At 30.8% G+C, this 19500-nt stretch overlaps 1 protein-coding gene across 1 annotated transcript in view; it reads left to right on the top strand.

Moving 5' to 3' along the window:
* The window catches only part of LOC136983398 (STAM-binding protein), a 61536-nt gene extending 44840 nt beyond the window's left edge, over nucleotides 1–16696 (top strand). The window contains exons 9-10 of the mRNA XM_067280111.1: nucleotides 16162–16264; nucleotides 16372–16696. Coding sequence (XP_067136212.1) covers nucleotides 16162–16264; nucleotides 16372–16434 — 166 coding nt within the window. The 3' untranslated portion in view covers nucleotides 16435–16696. The remainder of the gene's footprint in view (nucleotides 1–16161; nucleotides 16265–16371) is intronic.
* The last annotated feature ends 2804 nt before the right edge of the window (nucleotides 16697–19500 follow it).

Genomic DNA, 19500 nt, shown 5'->3' with positions numbered 1-19500 from the left:
AAATTTGTGAATTTGGATGACTTATTAAGTTAATTTATAAATTTCCTAATTTAAGGAATAAGTAAGAATGTTTAAAAATATTTGGAATGTAATGTTTCTGTTACAGTTTTTATGAAAGAAGCTTGATATATAAACAGATCAAGAATAATTTGTTTGAAAAACTACAACAATGCATATAATTTTTTAGATTGAATGCTTTTTATATTAAAACTAGTATCAACCATTGCTGATGTCTGTATTTTTGATTTAATTAGTTCAAAATTAATATTGCAAAATTATGAATTATAATTTTCTCATTATTTATAAAATATATGTACATTGCCCCTTAATATATTGTACATATTGGAGATAAGTCAAATGAGCAATATGTCAGATAGTGCAATAAAGCCAATGTATCTAGCCATCTATTTTGTCTGTTTTCAATCATGCCAACTTGCTTTTTTTATGGATGGTATAGTTGTAGTTTATGCAATGATACTATCAAGGTCAATGATTAGAATAAGGTAATATTCCTTTGTTAGCAGGGAAATTCAATGGCAGTTGATTTTTAAAAAATTACTGGCTAAAGCACTTTTATATTTGGAAAACAAAAAAAAAAGATACACAGTGAAACCTCCATTAATGGACACGCCTAAGTAATGGACACCTCTACTTAACAGACATTTTTACAATCTTCAGACCCTTCAAATAGAACATCTATTATATTTACCTCTAAATAATGGATGTCATCATCCATAACTTACCTTATGAAAACACAAAGTCATGCCTTCAATATTCTGAAACAATTAATTATGTATGAAATATTTTAAAACTAAAACAAAGAATCAGTTTAAATAATCTTTCAGGGGATAAAATTTGACTGTAGGTGTTGAATAAAGACTGGCTTAAAATAGGAATAGGGGAGGAGGACAGGTTGTAAAAAGCCAAACAATATTCTTTATTTGTTAGAAACACTAATCTGGTTAAGTTTTCAATCACCATTTATTGTCATACATATTAATGTTATTAAACTTCTGTCTTATTGTTAAAATTAAGTTTATTGTATCAAGAAATCATAAACTTTTCCAAAGTTATTCATTCATTCAACAGGAACCATAGCACAGTAGTAATGAAAAAGAAACAGTTTTAAGGTTAAGACAATAGCATTTATTTGGTGAAAGTTTAAAGATTGTGTTACAAAAGCAATTTCCAGTCACTTTAAAGTGTAGGAAGATATTCAGTTTTCTCACATTTATGATATAATTTATGATCTTAACAGCTTTGTGGTGGCTAAAGTAATTCTTAATAAATCATTTATTGAGAGAAATAAAAATGTTTGAAAAATTATACCTACTCAATAACTACAAAGTAGACAAATCACTATATTGATTTTTATTAGTTGCTTAGATCAGGGGTGGCAAACCTTTCTGAACCCACGTGCCATATAGTAAGTACACTTAGCTTTAAAGATGTTTGTGTGCCAAAATTTTAGACTTCAAATAACGATATCTAAAGAAATTAAACGAATATGCTTTAATTAGAATAAATGTACAAAAAGCTTATTGAAAAAAGATGATTGAAAAGACAGATGATCAATCAAAATCGTATGATATGTTACGTGCCAGATAATTTCTCTGTATGTGCCACTTTGGGCACGCGTGCCATAGGTTTGCCATCCCTGGCTTAGATCATAAATGACGTTATAAATGCAAGAATATCTAATAGCCAGTTCAAGTGATAAGAAATACATTTCTTACCCCTTGAATTTTTTAGAAAATTACCTTCATAACTTGACATTTGAACTCTTGTTGCGTAAACCTGTCTTTCCACCCTTCTGTTCATAACAACAGTTTCATTTTTCTTTTTCAGTACTTCCACTCAGGTTGCTTTTGGTGAATTAATAACTAATCAACATTTACATTTTGTTGTAATTTTTTATGTTCCATTTGATTAAAGTATCCTATACAATATGTTTGGTGTTTAGAATTCAATTAAAATGTGATTTTTACAGCTGAAAATATAAATAATATACTGTACATATATTAAGACATATAAGAATTTACTTCTATCATATGCCAATCTTTTTATAATAATAATGAAATTTAAACACCGACGGACAGTAAAATTTTTATTATTATTACGTATGTATATTTTAATTATATATGCTATGTATACTTTTTGGTATTTTCACATTCTTAACACACAAATTTGATGTTTTCACAATCCATCATATTCTTCACTTTATATTGACCAGGTTAAAATACAATATGGCCACTGGTATGTACTGTACCTCTCTAAATAGCAGACAAACTTCTTGGTCCTGATAGTGTCCATTATTTGGAGGTTATACTGTATATATCTGCATGAGCAATGTAGTGAGGTGCAGTATAATAACGGACTACTGTATTTTCAATTTCTGTCTATTCATTCAAATTCTCTGACATATTTTTGAAAGGAAAAATGATTTTATTTTTAGTGGAAGTAAAAAAAAAATTATAAATTTATTTTTTTTACTTTCCCTGCTGTTGTGTGTATACATAACAAGGGAAAGTATTGGAATCATGCCATATTTGATCCTTTCTGTTTTTTGCAAATCTCAATGTTTTGAGACCTCCTGAGTCCAAAACAGTCAAAAATTGTGTGTTGGTGTCTATTTTGCTTTATATCTCAGGATGGGGTGAAGATTAAGTAACAAAATTTGACATGGTGGCTTGTATATGAGGAGTATTGGTGCTGTTAAATTTTGGTGGTTAAAAGTTGAGGGGGTTGTGTGTACCTCCAGTAGGGTCAGACAGACTTAATAACAATTTTATTCATTATTAATATTTATACTTTTTTTTATAAAACTCACTGTACCCTCAAAAATAAGCATTTTCCCATTTTATAGTAATTAAAAATATAAAAAGTTTTTATATCAAAATCTCATAATAGATGGCAGCAACCCACAATTTTATTAAGTTATATTGTAATTAAAATTATAAAAGTTATTTTTTAAATAAGATCTCATAACAGCTGGGAAAGTTATGCAACTCGTTGCTGGACTTTCGTTTGGTCAGCATTATATAGAAAAATGTAACATAGATACTGAAATCTAGTAAGGTTGATCATCACCAATCCTTCAAGTGATCTGGCACTAATTTCCATGAGAGCAGTTTCAAATTTTCCAGGTTGTCGCACGTACTTGCCACCAATGTTTGTGGTGCTAACTGTTGCATAAGCTGTTGTTGAGCATTTTCAAACACTGATAAGTTATTTGAATTGTCTTTTATTCATTTTTATTATAACCTGCAAACATTTAGTTTCAGTTATGGCTCCAATAAATAAGGAAGTGTGTCTTTTGGTGTGAAGCATAAACACCATATCTTGTCCATACAGATAAGGTAGAACTTCTAAAAAACTTGACAGCAATGTGTTTGTGCAAAGCTTGTGTGATTTATACAGCATTGGCTCATCTACAGTTTGATATAAAGAAACAGAGAAAAATTGGCTGACAGAGTTTTTCTTTATTAAACAACATATATTGATTTACAGCATATTTTAGTATAGCAGGTAGGATGAAGTGGTTAGATGTTGGGTTAAGTGTATTCTAACTAACAAACTTCACTTATCTGGCACCCTATAGCTCTCAATGATGCTGGATTAGTGATAGTCATAAGCATGTGTTGTAGTAGTAATTACATTACATTGTGGTAGTTGCATTCATTTTACTATAAGCTAGAGATTTTCATCATCTGTTTTTCCCAACCCTTCTTGTTCTCAACATCTCGGTTAATCAACCAGCTAAATATTTCATCCAACTAGTTAAAAGTATTTATTTTATCTTCAGTTACTTTTTAAAGATAACTGTACTGTAGACCAGTATTTTTCAACCTGTATTCCTCAGGAGTGTCTATCTTTTTACTGCCTACTGATCAAAGGAAGAAAGAGGTATTCACTAAAATGCCAATTGGTGCAAAATTTGCAGCATCAGCATACCCCTCTCACAAAAGTTGCATGTGTTTGTGTATGCTGGTGTATCAAGTCTGGAGCTTCTCTATAAATGTTATGGCTTACCAGCTTAAAGACTGATACTAACGCTTTATGCATTGATTTAAGTAGTCTCTTTATTTCTGTAGTATATTTGTAAAATTGTGAGTTTTGCCTTGGTAAATTTAACTTTTGTATTATCAATTTTTCTTTAAATCAATCATAATTTATTTAAAATTTTAAACACGATTATAGCAATTTTTAAAATTATGGTTTGTATCATGGTAGAATTGAGGCTTCACCTCAATTTTATCATGACATAACAAAGTTGAGTGATGTCCTAATCTAAAATAATGAATTCTGTTTTCTTTTCATCAATTATTTCTTATATTAGTATTTTATACAATTTATTAGTTGCTATATTACTATGGATTTTTTTGATAATATACAAGTAAGAAAATCAGATATTAATTAATTTCTAAATTTTAATTATTTAAATCAATACAATTAGCAAAGTTTCATAAAGTATTTGATATTATGAAGTATAGGTAACCCTTGAGGTATGCAGTTAATTGGTTCCACAAAGTTAATAATCAATTGAAAATAAAGAAATAAAGTTAAAAAAGTATTTATTGAAGAATTGTTAAAGGTTGTAGACAAAGCAAGCAATGTGTAAATTGCATGCAAATACATGTGCAATTGTACATTTTTTGTTTATATATTATCCACATAGACCTTGTTTATAAATAGGACTTACTATACTGGCGTAGTTTCAAAATAGCAAAAGGGGGAAAACTTAGTCAAAAATAAGACAAAATATCTTTACTTTTACCGGTATAATAAGTTCTATTTATAAACGAAGTCTACATGGATATATAAACAAAAATTGAAATATTTAAAGACAGAGGCACAAAGAATTTACCTGTACATATTTATAAGCATGAATTTTAATGTAAAACATTGAAATTTTCCTAACCAGATTCAAAACTAATATAGTAGATTTCCAATTAACCGAGACCTGTTTAACTGAGGTTCTTCATTATTCAAAGTGAATTATGGAAGAATACTTGGTCAATATAAATTGTTTTACAAATCTTGGCTGGGCAATTCAAATTATTATGGGCACTTTAGAAATTTTAAAAAAGAAAGATAAAATTGTAGGTTTACATTTTCTTTAATAAATACTAAGTTATACAGTTAAAATTTTTTTTTTTTTTTATATAATTAAGAGTTATGCTCTTCAATAAGAAGGTCTGACTTAAGAGCAGAGTACATCAAATATATTAAAGCATCCAACTCCAGTTTATTTAATAATATACCAAACAATCTGTGTTGTTTGAGTTTTCGATTATCTGAAATACCTCAAACCACACTGTCTTGGATAATCAGGATTAGATATAGAATATTTTTAGATTTGCATAAGTGAACAAACCTGAAGGGAACGATAGTAATTTTGGAATGGAATTATCCCAAAATTTAAATAGAATTCATTTTAAAATTAGACTGTGTAATACACATTTAACTCAGAATTCTATTTAAACCCATCTAAAACTAAAAGTCACAGTAATTAATTAATTCATTTAATTTGGTGTTGCAGTAGACAAAAATATGCCTTAATCCAGAAAACGAAGCCATCCATGCATGCTACAACGGCTCTGTATATCTACTGTTAACTGTGGTACCTTTACAAAGGTGTATTTTGAATTAAATATAGTAGTATATCCAGTTTTTTGCAGTAATTAAAGTAGATGAAAAATTTAACAAAAGAAAAAAATCTATTATTATTATTTATGGCAGTTATTTCATTAAGCAATGATAAAAATTTAATAAACTTTAAAATTATTAAATTCTTATCATTAATTTAAGATATTTTTTTATTTATACATTATATTATATTCCAAAATGACAAAAATATTCACAACAGACTTTACTTTGCAAGCCTCAGCTGGACCTTGCTATAACTAATCAAGCATCTGCCATTACATTTGCATCTACAAATAGTAAAATTCATATCTAATGTAATAAGAAACTAACTATGTACTGTTTTAAAATTACTAGTACTATTTAAAAACAAGATTGCGAGAACATCTGCAAATTAATTGGCCTGTGTCTCTTCTATATTATGGATTATCTCCAGATTCTATCATTTTTTCCATTTCTATTAGTTATTTTCTCTCTTTTCTGAGAATTTCTGCTTTTTTTTATTGGCATATTTTTATTCTTATCTATAAAACACTAGCCTAAAGCTGTTATCTTTTTCCAATATCCAGAATTCAATTGAGGATTTATAACAGGAAATTTAAATAGAACAAGGGAATTTTGTGTGTGAGAACTTATAGTAATATCTTTTTTTTTTAATTGTTTTACATAGATATTTATATTAAGAAAATGAATTTAAAATAGTTCATATGTTTCAATGGTTTATGAATAAATAGTTACACAGTAAACTCCCTTTTTTATGATCTAATAATCATTAGATCATAAAAAAGGGAGTTTACCAGTTCCTGGTGAATTATCATTAAACAAGCCATTACTTCCTATAGGCTCAATGAAATAAGTTGCTAAATATCGATAGTTTTCATTGTTTTTACGTATGATTTCAGGAATGATTATTATATCGAATTCTTCACTATATTTTTGTAGAAACTGCTTTGGATATTGCAATTATAATCTGTTCTGTAAATAAGACACAACATTCTATTTATAAAATAAATGCTTTGTTTTATAATTACTATTTAAAATTTCTGGAATCAAATTCTATTAATATTGCCATTTTATTAATTACAGAACTTTTGTTTATTTAAAAAAAAAAATTGAATACTAACATTTATCAGTTTTCTGTAGTAGATAGTAAACTAGCAGTTATAATTTCGTATTACAATTTGCTTTCTCTTATCCACACATCGTAGTAGACATCAGTTGTATAAACAGCTTATCTCTAGCTGCTATTTGTTGCTGTAAAAAGTTTTTCATATATTTGGAATCTTACAACATTTAATTCATGTAATTCTGGAGAAGTAGGATTTTTCTTTTATGTCTTTTAACTGTTTGGCCTCATTCTTGCCACATTGCCATTGCCTTTCTTGATATCATTGATTAGCGTTTTAATGATTTAGTTCAACTTGTACTGCTAGATTTGTTTTACATTCTGCGTAATTCTGTACAGTTTATTTTTCTCAAAAGTTTAATTTCAAATAATGAATCGTATTTCGTTATTTTTCTTAATCATTCATTTTTAAACCAATAATGTTAGTGTTTTGTTTACTTACAGAATTTAAAATATTTTATTTTTTGTGTATAAAAATAGCTAATACAATAGTATGTAAATGTAATCAAAACTCTGATTTTCAAATTGAATATTGAATATCATTGTAAAAAAAATCCGACAGTTGAGTTGCTTAAATTTCCGGTAACATTTAAAACTGGATGTGGCACCATCTGTCATGCTATTTTATTTAAAAAATTTGTTATATTTTTAACTATTATACGATGGAAAGAACTTTCTTTTGAGGATGGGGATGTGTTTTATAAAAAATTGCAAATGCTAATAATGAATAATCAATGGTTCTAAATCAGTCACAGTTAGGGACTAGGGACTTGCATAGGAGTAACATACTAGCGAAAAAAAAAAAAGGTTGAGAGGGCAGGTTGCGTGTCATACATCAGCATAAACAGAGTAACATGGCGGAATGGCAGACGAGTTTCAGTGAGTGTGAGGTCTTTCATTGTTCAAATGGTATAAATTTATAACAATATTTGCAAGAACTTTGTTTCATTGTAATTTCACAATTTCTACAAAATTCCCAGACAAAAGTAATAGTTCACCCGGACAGTGAGTCAATTCCTTTTACAAAATTCCCAGACAAAAGTAATAGTTCACCCGGACAGTGAGTCAATTCCTGGACTGTCCGGGTGAAAACTGGACCGGTGGTAATACTAGTTATTAAGCTTCAAAAAGGGTGAACAAAATTGTGTTTCCCTCACACACACACTAACATGCATACATACAGAAAATATAACCAAAAATTTTTCTGAATTTCTTGATGTTTCAAGGTAAAGAGTCCAAAAAAAAAAAAAATGTAAAAATCTTAGGGGTCATTTTTTGACCACCCACCATACTTTTCCTCTATTATATATAATAGGCATGGGCAAATGCAGCTCTTTTTGAGTTATAAGCAAGGAAATTCATTTCAGTTTGTTCGAAATTGTCCTAAAAACGAAAGAAATGCGAAGTGCTGTCATTAGAAGATCGTGTTAAAGTTATCAAAGAAAGTGAAAATGGTTTATCACAATGGCAATTAACAGTGAAGTTTAACTGTCAGGCAACCTCCCTTTTTTGATTTCGTGATTGACAATCGAGGAATGTAATGAAATCGTATTATGAGAAAAAATAATGAAATCGTTTTATTATTAATTAATAATTTTTCTTATTGTACTTAAGAAAATACAGTATCAAAAAATATTTAAAAAAATACAGTATTTGTAAAGTTAAAATAAGATTAAACTAACGAAAACCAAAACCAAAGTGATGGAGGGATACTACACGCTTGTATATCGATGACGTAATACGCATAACCGAGGAGCGAATGAAAAGAACTAGGTTGAATTAATTAAGTCAGAAAAAAGAAAGTGTGCATTATAATCAAGGAAGTGTGAGTATTGTATTAATCTTTATAATATTGGTATTAAATCTGTCTTATAAAATCACGACGACTCTTGTAAATCAAGTTATCCAATGAGAATAAAATACAATATCAATATAGCTCTATCATTGAAAAAATTCTCTTATTTTTGCTTACCTCGAGTTTTGTTTAGTAGAAATGGCTAAAAAGCGCGCAAAATACGTACAGAAATACGGTATTACAGCATCACCTGTATTGGACGACCACCTGTCTAAAAGACCACTTTTTGAAGGAACCGTGAGTGGTTGCTATAGACAGGTTTTACTGTATATGCTATAACTAAACTTTGCATTTTAATACAAGGGAATGTGTTTTTGGGGGTTGCAATTTGAAAAATTATAGATCTATAAATTCTCACTGTCATCCATCTGACTGTTTCTGTCCATCCATCTGTATGTCATTCCTTAATCTCAAGAATGGAGTTAGTTAGATGAAATCTGAGACAAGATGTTAACTGTATATGACCTTCTGATGCACACTGGAAGTCATGTTATTTGAATTCAAAAGTTTTCTTCTGTGAGAAATTAGATAGATGATGGCATGACTCTGTTGCCAACAGGAAAAGTATGATGTACAGGGGCTTGCTAACAGGAAAAGTATTATGTACAGGGACAAGACACTACTAAATTAAAAAAATATGATTAAAAATTGCAGCCCAGCATTGAGCCGATGTCATAATAAATAATTGCTCATTCTAATACGGATCTGTTAATTTTATTGCTTTGTACTTATCATAATAGATCCTAATATGCTAAATTATATGTGCATATAAATGCATATTTTATACTTTTGTTCATATAGACAAACATTTTAGCTTTCCAAATCATTGGTATAAATTTTTTATTCAAAATATTGCACATTATTATTGCTGTGATATAAAAACAAGAAAAAATTTCACGATTATTACAGTTATCACCTGAAACTCTAATCAGCCATCAACTGATTTTTATGGGAAGCCAAACTAAAGGGCCATACATTTATCCCTATCGCTGGTTGATGGTCACGATGAAGGCCGCTAGTGCACTGTAAGTTTTTTCCAAATACAGTGAATCTGACCTCTCTGACTTGGATTAAATTGAGTTGCAGAGACCATTAGAAGCAGCTTTTCCAATATGGATAGAATAGTATCTTCAGTAGAAAAGGATTTTGTTACAAGCAGAATACAACAGTGTAAGGAGCAAATAGAAAGTCTTCCTCTTCCTCATGAACCAGTGCTAAATTGATGGGCACAAGGCTTAATGCAATTTAGTTTTATAACAAGCACTGGGCTGAAGTGAAACAAATAGTAGATTTGTTTTCAGAGGAAGCAAACTGAATTGGTGTGTAAAGAGAAGTTTTTCTTTGGGAAAAGTTGTCAAAGATAATGAAAGAGCAGTTTTGGATTGCTTAGAAATACTTTCATATCTTTCATGGCAGGGTTTCACTAATGTTTGCAAGCCTCAAGATTTATACATTCAAATTGGGATATTGGATACATTGTTTTTCAGCTATCAAGGGAGAAAACAAGCAATACTCAATAAAAAATTTTGCAGGCTACTACAAAAACAATGTCATTCCCAGGGTAAAAGGTATTTAAGCACATCTTTGCAATTTTTTTCTATTTCCATATAACAGAATTTCAAGGTTTCTTATAGCTTGTTTTAAAATATATTCCCAAACTAAAGCAGCTTGATTCATTACAGCTGTTAGTGAAGGTAGATACCTTTTCTAAGGAAATTTTGAATTCTAAAGATAAAAATTAATTTTTATTGTCTGCAAAATGCTAATACTGTCCCCCTTTGTTTCCAGTGTCTTTCCTAACATGAAGAAATCTAATGTATGTAACTTGTAATTACAATTCAAAAACATTTGATGCAGGCCTGAGAAAGATTTTCAAGAGAGGGCTACCAACAGCAGTACGTGCAGACTATAGAAAAGGGAGGCACAAACTATAAAAAGGGGCATTGTACATTATGCAAGAAGTTTCAAACTACAGTGGAACCTTGCTTAATGAGCATAATTCATTCCATTAAGAAAAACAATTTTTCCCATATAAATTAATGTAAAATATGATAATGCATTCAATGCCGAAAAAATACTCAAATATTTTATGTATAACGTTTATTCAAAGAAAATTATACAATATACATTTGTTAAGGAGCGTGAATCATCATCAACTTTTCTTCTAGCGCGGAATGAACCAACCTGGAATGTGAATTCAATTTGCAGAGAACAAAAAAAAATTGAAATACAGTAATTTCTTATATTTAATTATAGCCTTTACATAGCCCAAGAATTTAGCATATCATTTGGCATGTTTATTATGTAACGGGCTATGGTTGTTGATGTTTATACTTGTACGTAATATGTCTGAACACAAGTTTAGAAAAATGTGTGATCACAAGTGACACTAAGATGCTAGCAGAACGAATGCTAAACACAGACTGATGGAGCATGCGCACAATCTGGGACTTACCCTCTCCTTGTCACTCGTTATGTGAAATGTCGCTCGTTAAGCGAGTCATTTTTTTACAATTTGTTTTGCTTGTTATGTGGATTGCTTGTTATGCGAGGTGCTTATTAAGTGAAGTTCCACTGTATGATTTAATGTCGAATCAGCACTCCCAAAAGGAGGCACTGATTCCTTGTTTTCAAGGCCAAGTTTTGGTCAATACACAATGAAGTTACATGGATCAATGGAGAAATATCATTCATCAGTTTCTTTTATAGTTGCAGAATAGTATAGAAGTTGTGAATTTTCTGTTGTTTGTTAATAATGAAATTTGGGATCCCTTTGATGATTAGGAAAAAGGCAACCCAGATAGAAGGGGGGGGACACATGTTCGAAGTGTTCCAATGTACGGGTGCCCTGGCTACCAATTTCTTAGATTCAACAAAATGTCAGTAGTTATCCCCTGATCCACTAACAAATGCAAAACCAAGTTATTACAACTTTCAGATGTCACCTGTTCGTGCTTGTTTTACAAAGTCAAGGTACACAAATTGGACAGGCTGATGGTCTGTCTCTATCCTTCCATCCCAGCTTCTGAAGTAGTCTTCTGTGCAGACATCCAGGTCGGACAATATAACCTATCACAAGAACAATTGCATTCAGTTGTCATGCTTTTAAATTTGATTTATGGTTCCAACTGTTTCCAAATCAATGGTCATGTTTACTTTTAAAACAACCAGGCTTTTAATTCGGTTACCAGTGTTTGTTATCAGAAATCATTACGATGCACGTTGTGTTTACAATCTTCTATTTTTCTTTGACAGTTTTCCTTCCTTTAGCGTATCAATAGTGTGTTGTTGATATTTTACAGTTTGCACATAAATTCATTGTTTAGTTATAACAATAGTAAAACTTTGTTATAATAATATAAACAATATATTCTGTAAATTTTATGAAATTTAAATTATTATTTCATTTTTTTCACATTATTCATCATTGCTCAGATTAAATTATATTTTTGCTAGCTTTTTCCATTGAAACTTTTTATATTTGAAGCATAAAAATAAATATAAAATCTTAAAAAAAGAAGTGTTTTCTTTTGAGAATTTTTTTTATTCCTAACTAACATCTATTGTAAATATTTATTGTAAACTTTATTTACATTGCCATTGTTCCATAATCACTATCATTGGCATGTATTTATAAGCTGTATAAAATAGATTAACATCGTTATAATCTAAAAAATATTTAAGACATTGTTATCAGATAACATAGATACTGAAAAAACACAATAGAATTATAACTTTTTTAGCAAAAGGTGTCATATATAAATCAAAAGAATGTATAATTGCATGAAATTTTCATACAATATTAACTTTTCAGTTAAATACACAGAAATATTTTAAGAGTTTATTGGCATACTTTAAAATTCACAAAAAAAAACTTTTTAAAAAGACAATACAGGTATACCTCGATTTACGTCGTTTGTCAAAAAAGTATATGGAAAAATAAAAATCAAGTTTAAGTCATTTTATTCGACTTTACGCCACAATATTGAAGTCATAGTATCACTATAAAAGTGTTAAAAGCACATAAAATCATATTAAAATATGTACATTTACAGTAAATGTTAATATAATCATCGTAAATCCTAGAGAACGAAACACGAAAACATCTGTGTTTCCGTGTCGTCGTCTTATTTATCGGTCTTTAAGTGCTCGTTATTGGCGTTTTCCACCGTAGTTTCGACTTACGTCTTAACTACACAAGTAAATTCGACTTACATCACCTCTCCCGGAACCAATTACCGACGTAAGGCGAGGTATACCTGTATATTAAAAATATCTTCACGTCTCATTGTTTTTTCACTACAGGAACATAAGTCTAATGGTAGAATCGAACTTTATTTGGAGGCTCTCGTCCACCTCTATATGCAAAACGTTAAAAACTCCCGTTATGATGGCATAATTAAAAACGAAATGTATTAATGAAATTGCTAGGATAATAATTATATACTTAAACATTTTTGTGAATTTATAAATTTATCGTCCTGGCATTTTTACATCAAGGAATTTAACTTGATGTGTATGAATTGTTAGAAAACTTTAAATATTTTGCACTTTAACTTTTATTTCATCACCACTCAAAATCAGCTTGTTATTGAAGTTCTTACGAAATCATTCATAATTCTAGCTTCCTGTTCGTCTGAAAATAAATGAATTAAATCATACGCTCTAGTTTTATGTAGGAAATATCAATTAGATGGATGAAGAAAAATGCATCAATTAATTAATATAATTTATTTAAAGCAGAATTTAAATCAGCCAAATTTTAATTTGTTGTTTCTATAGAGAAAAAATATCATTGCTCTTAATAAAAATGAAAAGGAAATGTTTGATAGTAATGCTTTATTCTTGTCTGCCTTGAGTACAAAATTCTATTTCTGAATTTTTGCAAATTATTTGTGGCATGTTAGCACTATAAAATGATGTTTTAAAAACGAAATGTGTTAAATTTCTTTTTAATTTATAATTAAAACAAATGGATAGAAATTAACTCTAGTATAAGGAAAACTAAATAATTTTTATAGGTGTAGAAGTGTTGATGAATATATCTCAGTAACAGTTTTCTTGTATTATTTTCATCATAAAATAGTGTAATAATAATGAATTCATTTAAAATTTGTCTAAGACGATTACAGCTTTCTTTACTAAATTGAATCCTACAATTATGGATGCCGTGATTTATTTGCTCGGGTTAAATCTTAACATAACTATCTCCGTTTATCTACTTCAACAATAATTAAACATTTTTATATGGAACTGAAAATAATTGTAGCTATATGACTAAGAAAAATATACGTATTGAAACGAAGTTCATATTTCACAGGTAGACTGATTCGTACGTCTTCTGTTCATTCTTTTTATGTATTGTAGTTTCTAAATTAAAAAGTCTTTGTCGGAAAGGCTTTTTAAATGCAGATTATCACAATTTAATGTTGAATGAGCTAATTAAATTTATGGATATTACTCAACAGCTGTTCTGCTTGTTGAAGTAAATCACAAATTTTATGTGATTCTATCACAGTCACTTAGAATGTTGTAATTTACTTCAATAAGCAACTCGGTTATCAATTAATGTATATAATACTTATATCTTAATTTTTAAAAAACTGAATTTTGGATAGATATAGGTTGATCTAAGCAAAATAGTTCACACGAATGTGTATTGAATTAGCAACGCTTGTTGAGATATTGTATATAGAATATATGTAAGGCACCATGAGGAAGATAGAGTAGGAATGTCATATAGTAAAGACCTGTGTTTACCACAGTATTGAAAAGTGGCCAGTGTGAAACCTGTTACACGTTATAACGTGCTTGAAAATGTCACCGCTCGTATCGGTGCACTCGTCGACTCGTGTCGGAACACGACGAGTTGCTTGTCCGAGGTCGCCCTGCATTTCTCGATTCGACTAATAACATATGTGGTGCAAACAAGCAGTTTCTGATATGTATTTATCTTCATCCAACCCCAAAAGCAGAAATCAAAGAAGTTGGATCTAAACTCAGTGCCGGACAGAAAACAAGACTGCCACCACCAATCCGTCAGTAGGGAAAGACGTACCGTATCTCGGTAACCGTTACAAATCTGATACACGTTCGTACACACTTTTTTTGCTTAAACTAACTCATAGTATCATCTCCCAGAATAGTGCAGATTTCTCTGAAATCTTTGTGTATGACAAGCTAACAATTTGATTACAGATACATATATTATTTTGTATTACTAATTAATAACTGGCCAAGATAGAGTCCAAAATACTCTAGTATTTAGAGATTTGAATATGATTAAGAATAATTGTCAATTTTTCATATATATATACTCGTATATTGTAATAGAGCCAGGTGACAATGCAGTTAAGGTACACGCATGCTATTCTAGGGGCTTGAATTTGGGTATGGATGAAATCTCCAAATATTTTTCATTAGTTATCTAGTCTGGATATATTAAACACCATCCCTCACCATTTGGTTGTCTCTTTGTAACAGTCAAACTCATAATAACTTGTTTTTAAACAAGTTGTCCTGCCTGCATGCCAGAAAGACCAAAAGGCCTAGAAGCCTTTTGGTCTTTCTGGCATGCAGTAGTCTGAGGCCTGTTGTATTTACAGAGACCAAGGTTTCAGTGTCTGCATGATAGAGTGGAGGAGGAAAAACAAAAATTGTAACTTCATTATTAAAAAAGGAATATAAGAAATGCAAGCTGAGATATGCAAGCCGATCTCATATTCCTGTACTGAAATTAAATGACATTTTTCTCTATAACTGTACAGAAATACTTCATTTCAAAGAAACTGAGCAAAAAACGCGATGATTATCAATTCCTGTTAATAAAGTATATCCTGTATATACAAAGAGGAAATGATATCATACTTTTTAATAATTTCTTAAATAATATTTTATTTAGTTTTTTACACAATTATGTTATTAGCATAAAATGTTTAAAAGAAAATGCAAAGAAAGTCTTTCAATTTTGAGAACATATATCAATGAATTTCTCTAGATTTTAAGTAAAGAATTAATGGATTTGGCAGTGTAAATTTGTGTATTTTTGATAGCCTGATGAGTCCAGTGTTACTAAATTAGGATGATAATGATTTATCCAGGATTCTTGTTCAAAAATGTAAACTTTTCCACAAAAATTTGAACTTTTTTTAAAAGCATCCAATGAAATAAACACTTAAACTGGATGCTCATTTTAAATAAAAATTACAAATCATTTCTCAATCATTTTGTTTGGCTTTCTCAACTATTTCCTTTATTCAAATGCAAGAAAATTCTCTCATTTAAAATTTTTATAAGAATTAATTTGATACTTATTACTTATTCTGTATCTAAGAAACTCAATTTTTTTAAAAATTGAGTGGTTTGTATTAAAAAATAAAAGCATTTCAGCAATGTGTAGAATATATTTAATACGCTCAATTAAACATAAGCATGGTTATCTTTAAAAGTACAGAGCAACATCTGTCATTCGACTCTCGCTGGGTTAAACACGAAAATCCAACATGTTTTTAGTCACTTACACTTTATTTTATAGGACAGGAATGTTTTCCTTGACTCAAGATTATGGCTTAGACTACATAGCCAACTGTCGAGAATCAGGATTCCATCCTCATCCTAAGGAGCCACCCTTATACGAGGTAAGAAATGCGCTTTTAAACACGTCTCTGCCGAGAAGACTTAATAAATTTTCTTAAGATTTGAAAGTAGGGCATATTCCCTAACTTGTTTTTCTCCCTTTTTGTAGGAATGCAGTCACGTGGAGCTGAGCGAAAGAACGAAGGCCATAGTGGTGGATCTGAGGAAGTAGCGCAACTTTTTTTTTTTTCTTTTCACCCTATCAAACGTTTCTACTTTGATACCAAAATTCTTAAGTTGTAAATTAGAGGTTGGAAGTTAATAAATAAATTTCTTCATTGCGCTCCTCTTACCGTTTGGCGATCCTACAATCGACCTCCAACTTAAAATTTGTACATATAAACGTCGTCGGATGTAAAATTTTCTATTTAAGACCGACGGCTGTCTTCTGTTGATTACGTTAATTATCAGAATAAATTATGTGGCACTTACAATGGTTTCTTTTTATGTCCGTCCTTTCTCCATGCGCATCCATAAACACTCATTAGCCTAGAAAAATTATCTCTATTCGGTTAAACGAAGTGCCTACAAAACCTTGGAAGATATATGTGTTTTAACGATTACGTATGTCTTAAACTGCAAATTAGTGTCGTCTTACGTTGCCGTTGTGTAAACATTTATAAATGAAGATTGTGTTTTTCTTAATTCAGAATGTGAAAGTAGGACATTACGTTTCCTAACGCTCCCTTTTTTTTTTCGTTGTTATCAAAGAAACATTCCTGAGTTTTCCTTAATTTCTGTCGTTGGCTAGGATTAAAAAAAAAACGAATTAAATACGATGATTTATGCCAGTTGTACTGCTGCTGAAGTGACGGGTTACAGATTTTATATTGTTATCCTGTAGCCTGGAAGACTCCATTGATTCAAGCGCGATTCACATACATAAATACAAACGTTTTAACAATGTTCTCGTGTGATATTTCTTTTGCCTCGCTCTTGCGAAAACTTTTAAGTTTTGAAATATGATACATTATCAAACTTTTATTATTATTATTTTTTTATTCAGTAGTAAACTACACCATTAGAGATTGAAAATTCAAAGCGAAATAGTCTCTCTACAACAATAAAATCGAGTTTTATACACTTTATTATATCAATTTAACTCGACCTTAGACGAGTTTAATGACTTGGTATCGTTTTATCTACACGAATTTTAGTACTTTTGATTGTTTTGCAACCGTAATTCTTCCGTTTCTCCGTGCATCCGGATAAACGGGAAGAACAAAGAGAGAGAGGAAGCGATGCCGTCACTTCTCTTGTTTTATTTTAATGTTTTATAATCGCTGCATCGGTAAAACTTAACCGAGAAGAAATCTTCAGGAGTCAGCGTATTTTCCGGTCCTTCCGATGGATTTCCGGTCGTCTCGAACTGTTAAGACGACGCCAGACGGAGATCGATACGCGCAATTCGAAGATAATAGTCGGATCCGGGACGTTTTTCCATTAACTATCTATTTATAACATCGAGGTTTAAGAATAGCCAGTCCAAACCGATAAATCGAGAGGTGGAGAGCCGCAGGCGGCCCGTGACCCACATAACCGATTGCTTAAGCTATTTCGTTTTCGTGCCACTTTTCCTAAATTGGGTTTGGAGGAAATTAACACCGAATTATCGAGTGTGGAAACCATTTAACTCCCTTAATCGTCTCGTTCTGTACTTTTTAATCTCTCCTTTGGCGCCCGTTTAACCCGGATCCACGAAAGAAACTCTCTTACGTTAAGTTTAAACACGTAAAGAAATAATTTTAGTCGTCGTCATCATCATCGTACACTCGTCTCCTGGATGTACAGAGCATCCTCTGACAACAGGGAGATGGGTACACGGTACGGGCGATTTCTCGAAGTATTTACTTTTTTCGTTGGTCGTTTTCTTCTTGGAAAGCTTAAGTCGCACCGTTTCGAAATATCCAGGCCGACGGAATTTAGGCTAAACGCGAGTAGAAATGTGTAATTAGATCGTTTACGGGGAATCCGAATCTTTTGGAAAAAACCATGCCGAATCCCGACCGGATGTGGAATTTACGGGAAAGATCGCGGGTCGGTTATTACTTCCTGTTTCGGTCACACGCTGGAAATTTAAAGGAAGATGCGAATGCACACTTTTATCCACAGAGGAATTTATGCGTAGCCTTAACCGTGACACTATCGTATTGCGTAACGTTAAGACGAAGGTGTTGAAGCAACCTCTTTTCCAAGTGTTTAGAAGTGAAATGACTCTAACAGAGTATAAACGTGTCCAAGTGGGATAACAGTTTTAAAGATTAGATAAGTGTTATTTATCAAGCTTTGTTCCCAGTCAACCAGAATCACAAACTTCGAGTGAGTAACTGTTATTATTATTATTATTATACTTAACTTTCAATGAGCGTGGTTAAAGTGAAAAAAATAATAATAATAATAACCACATTTCTATTATTATGAGTAATACAGACGTGTTTAAAAGAGAATAAGATGATTTATTTTATGTAAATTATGTAAATTGTAGCATTACTTCATGGATTACATAATTGGCGATTATAGATTTCAAGTTCAATTAGGATTTTTTTTCTGTTTATTTTGTATGGAGAGGATATAAAAATCTGTTCATCTCATTCCTTTGTTCTGCGCGATTTACGGCTTTTATGTTTTAATAACTTTTCAACATCGAGCCATATCTTTCTCTTTCGACCTCCTCTTCTAAGAAGTAAAAAGGGTTAGTACGTGCATCCTCACTGTTTCAGAGACGAGCCGCCATCTTGGCTATATAAGGTAACATTAACCGTAAAAAGATATGGCTTAATCTGAAGAGGTAAGATTGTTAACAATATATTCTTGACGGTCGGACGAGGCTATTCTTCTGAGGACCCGGAATCGAATCCCTGGAGTTTTTTGGGGTCTGTCCCGGATTCGTCGCGCTACGTCCCTCACCAGCGGTTACTCCTAACATGGGACTAGCCGAACCCATAATGGACACAGAAGAAGATTCTGTTACAATTGTGGAAAGATGTGGCTCGGTGCCTTAAAAATCTCAACACTTTTAAGAGGAAGAATTATGACTTTTTTTTTTTTTTTTTTTTTTAATAAAAGTAATTGAAAGTATAAATTTTATTGAAGATTAATTTATTGAAAATTTTTCAAAATCTGACATATTTATTGCACCATTGCGAAAATTTTACGATATCTCAAGAGTTTAACTACTGTTACCACATTAATATCCTTCGAATAGAATGTTTAAAATGTGTCAAAGGTTTTTAACGTG

The sequence above is a fragment of the Centruroides vittatus genome, unplaced genomic scaffold (genome assembly GCF_030686945.1).
Source record: "Centruroides vittatus isolate TY-2023 unplaced genomic scaffold, ASM3068694v2 contig_882, whole genome shotgun sequence".
NCBI lineage: Eukaryota > Metazoa > Arthropoda > Arachnida > Scorpiones > Buthidae > Centruroides > Centruroides vittatus.
Note: the sequence above shows the minus strand (reverse complement) of the source record. Positions and strands in the feature narration are given on the sequence as shown.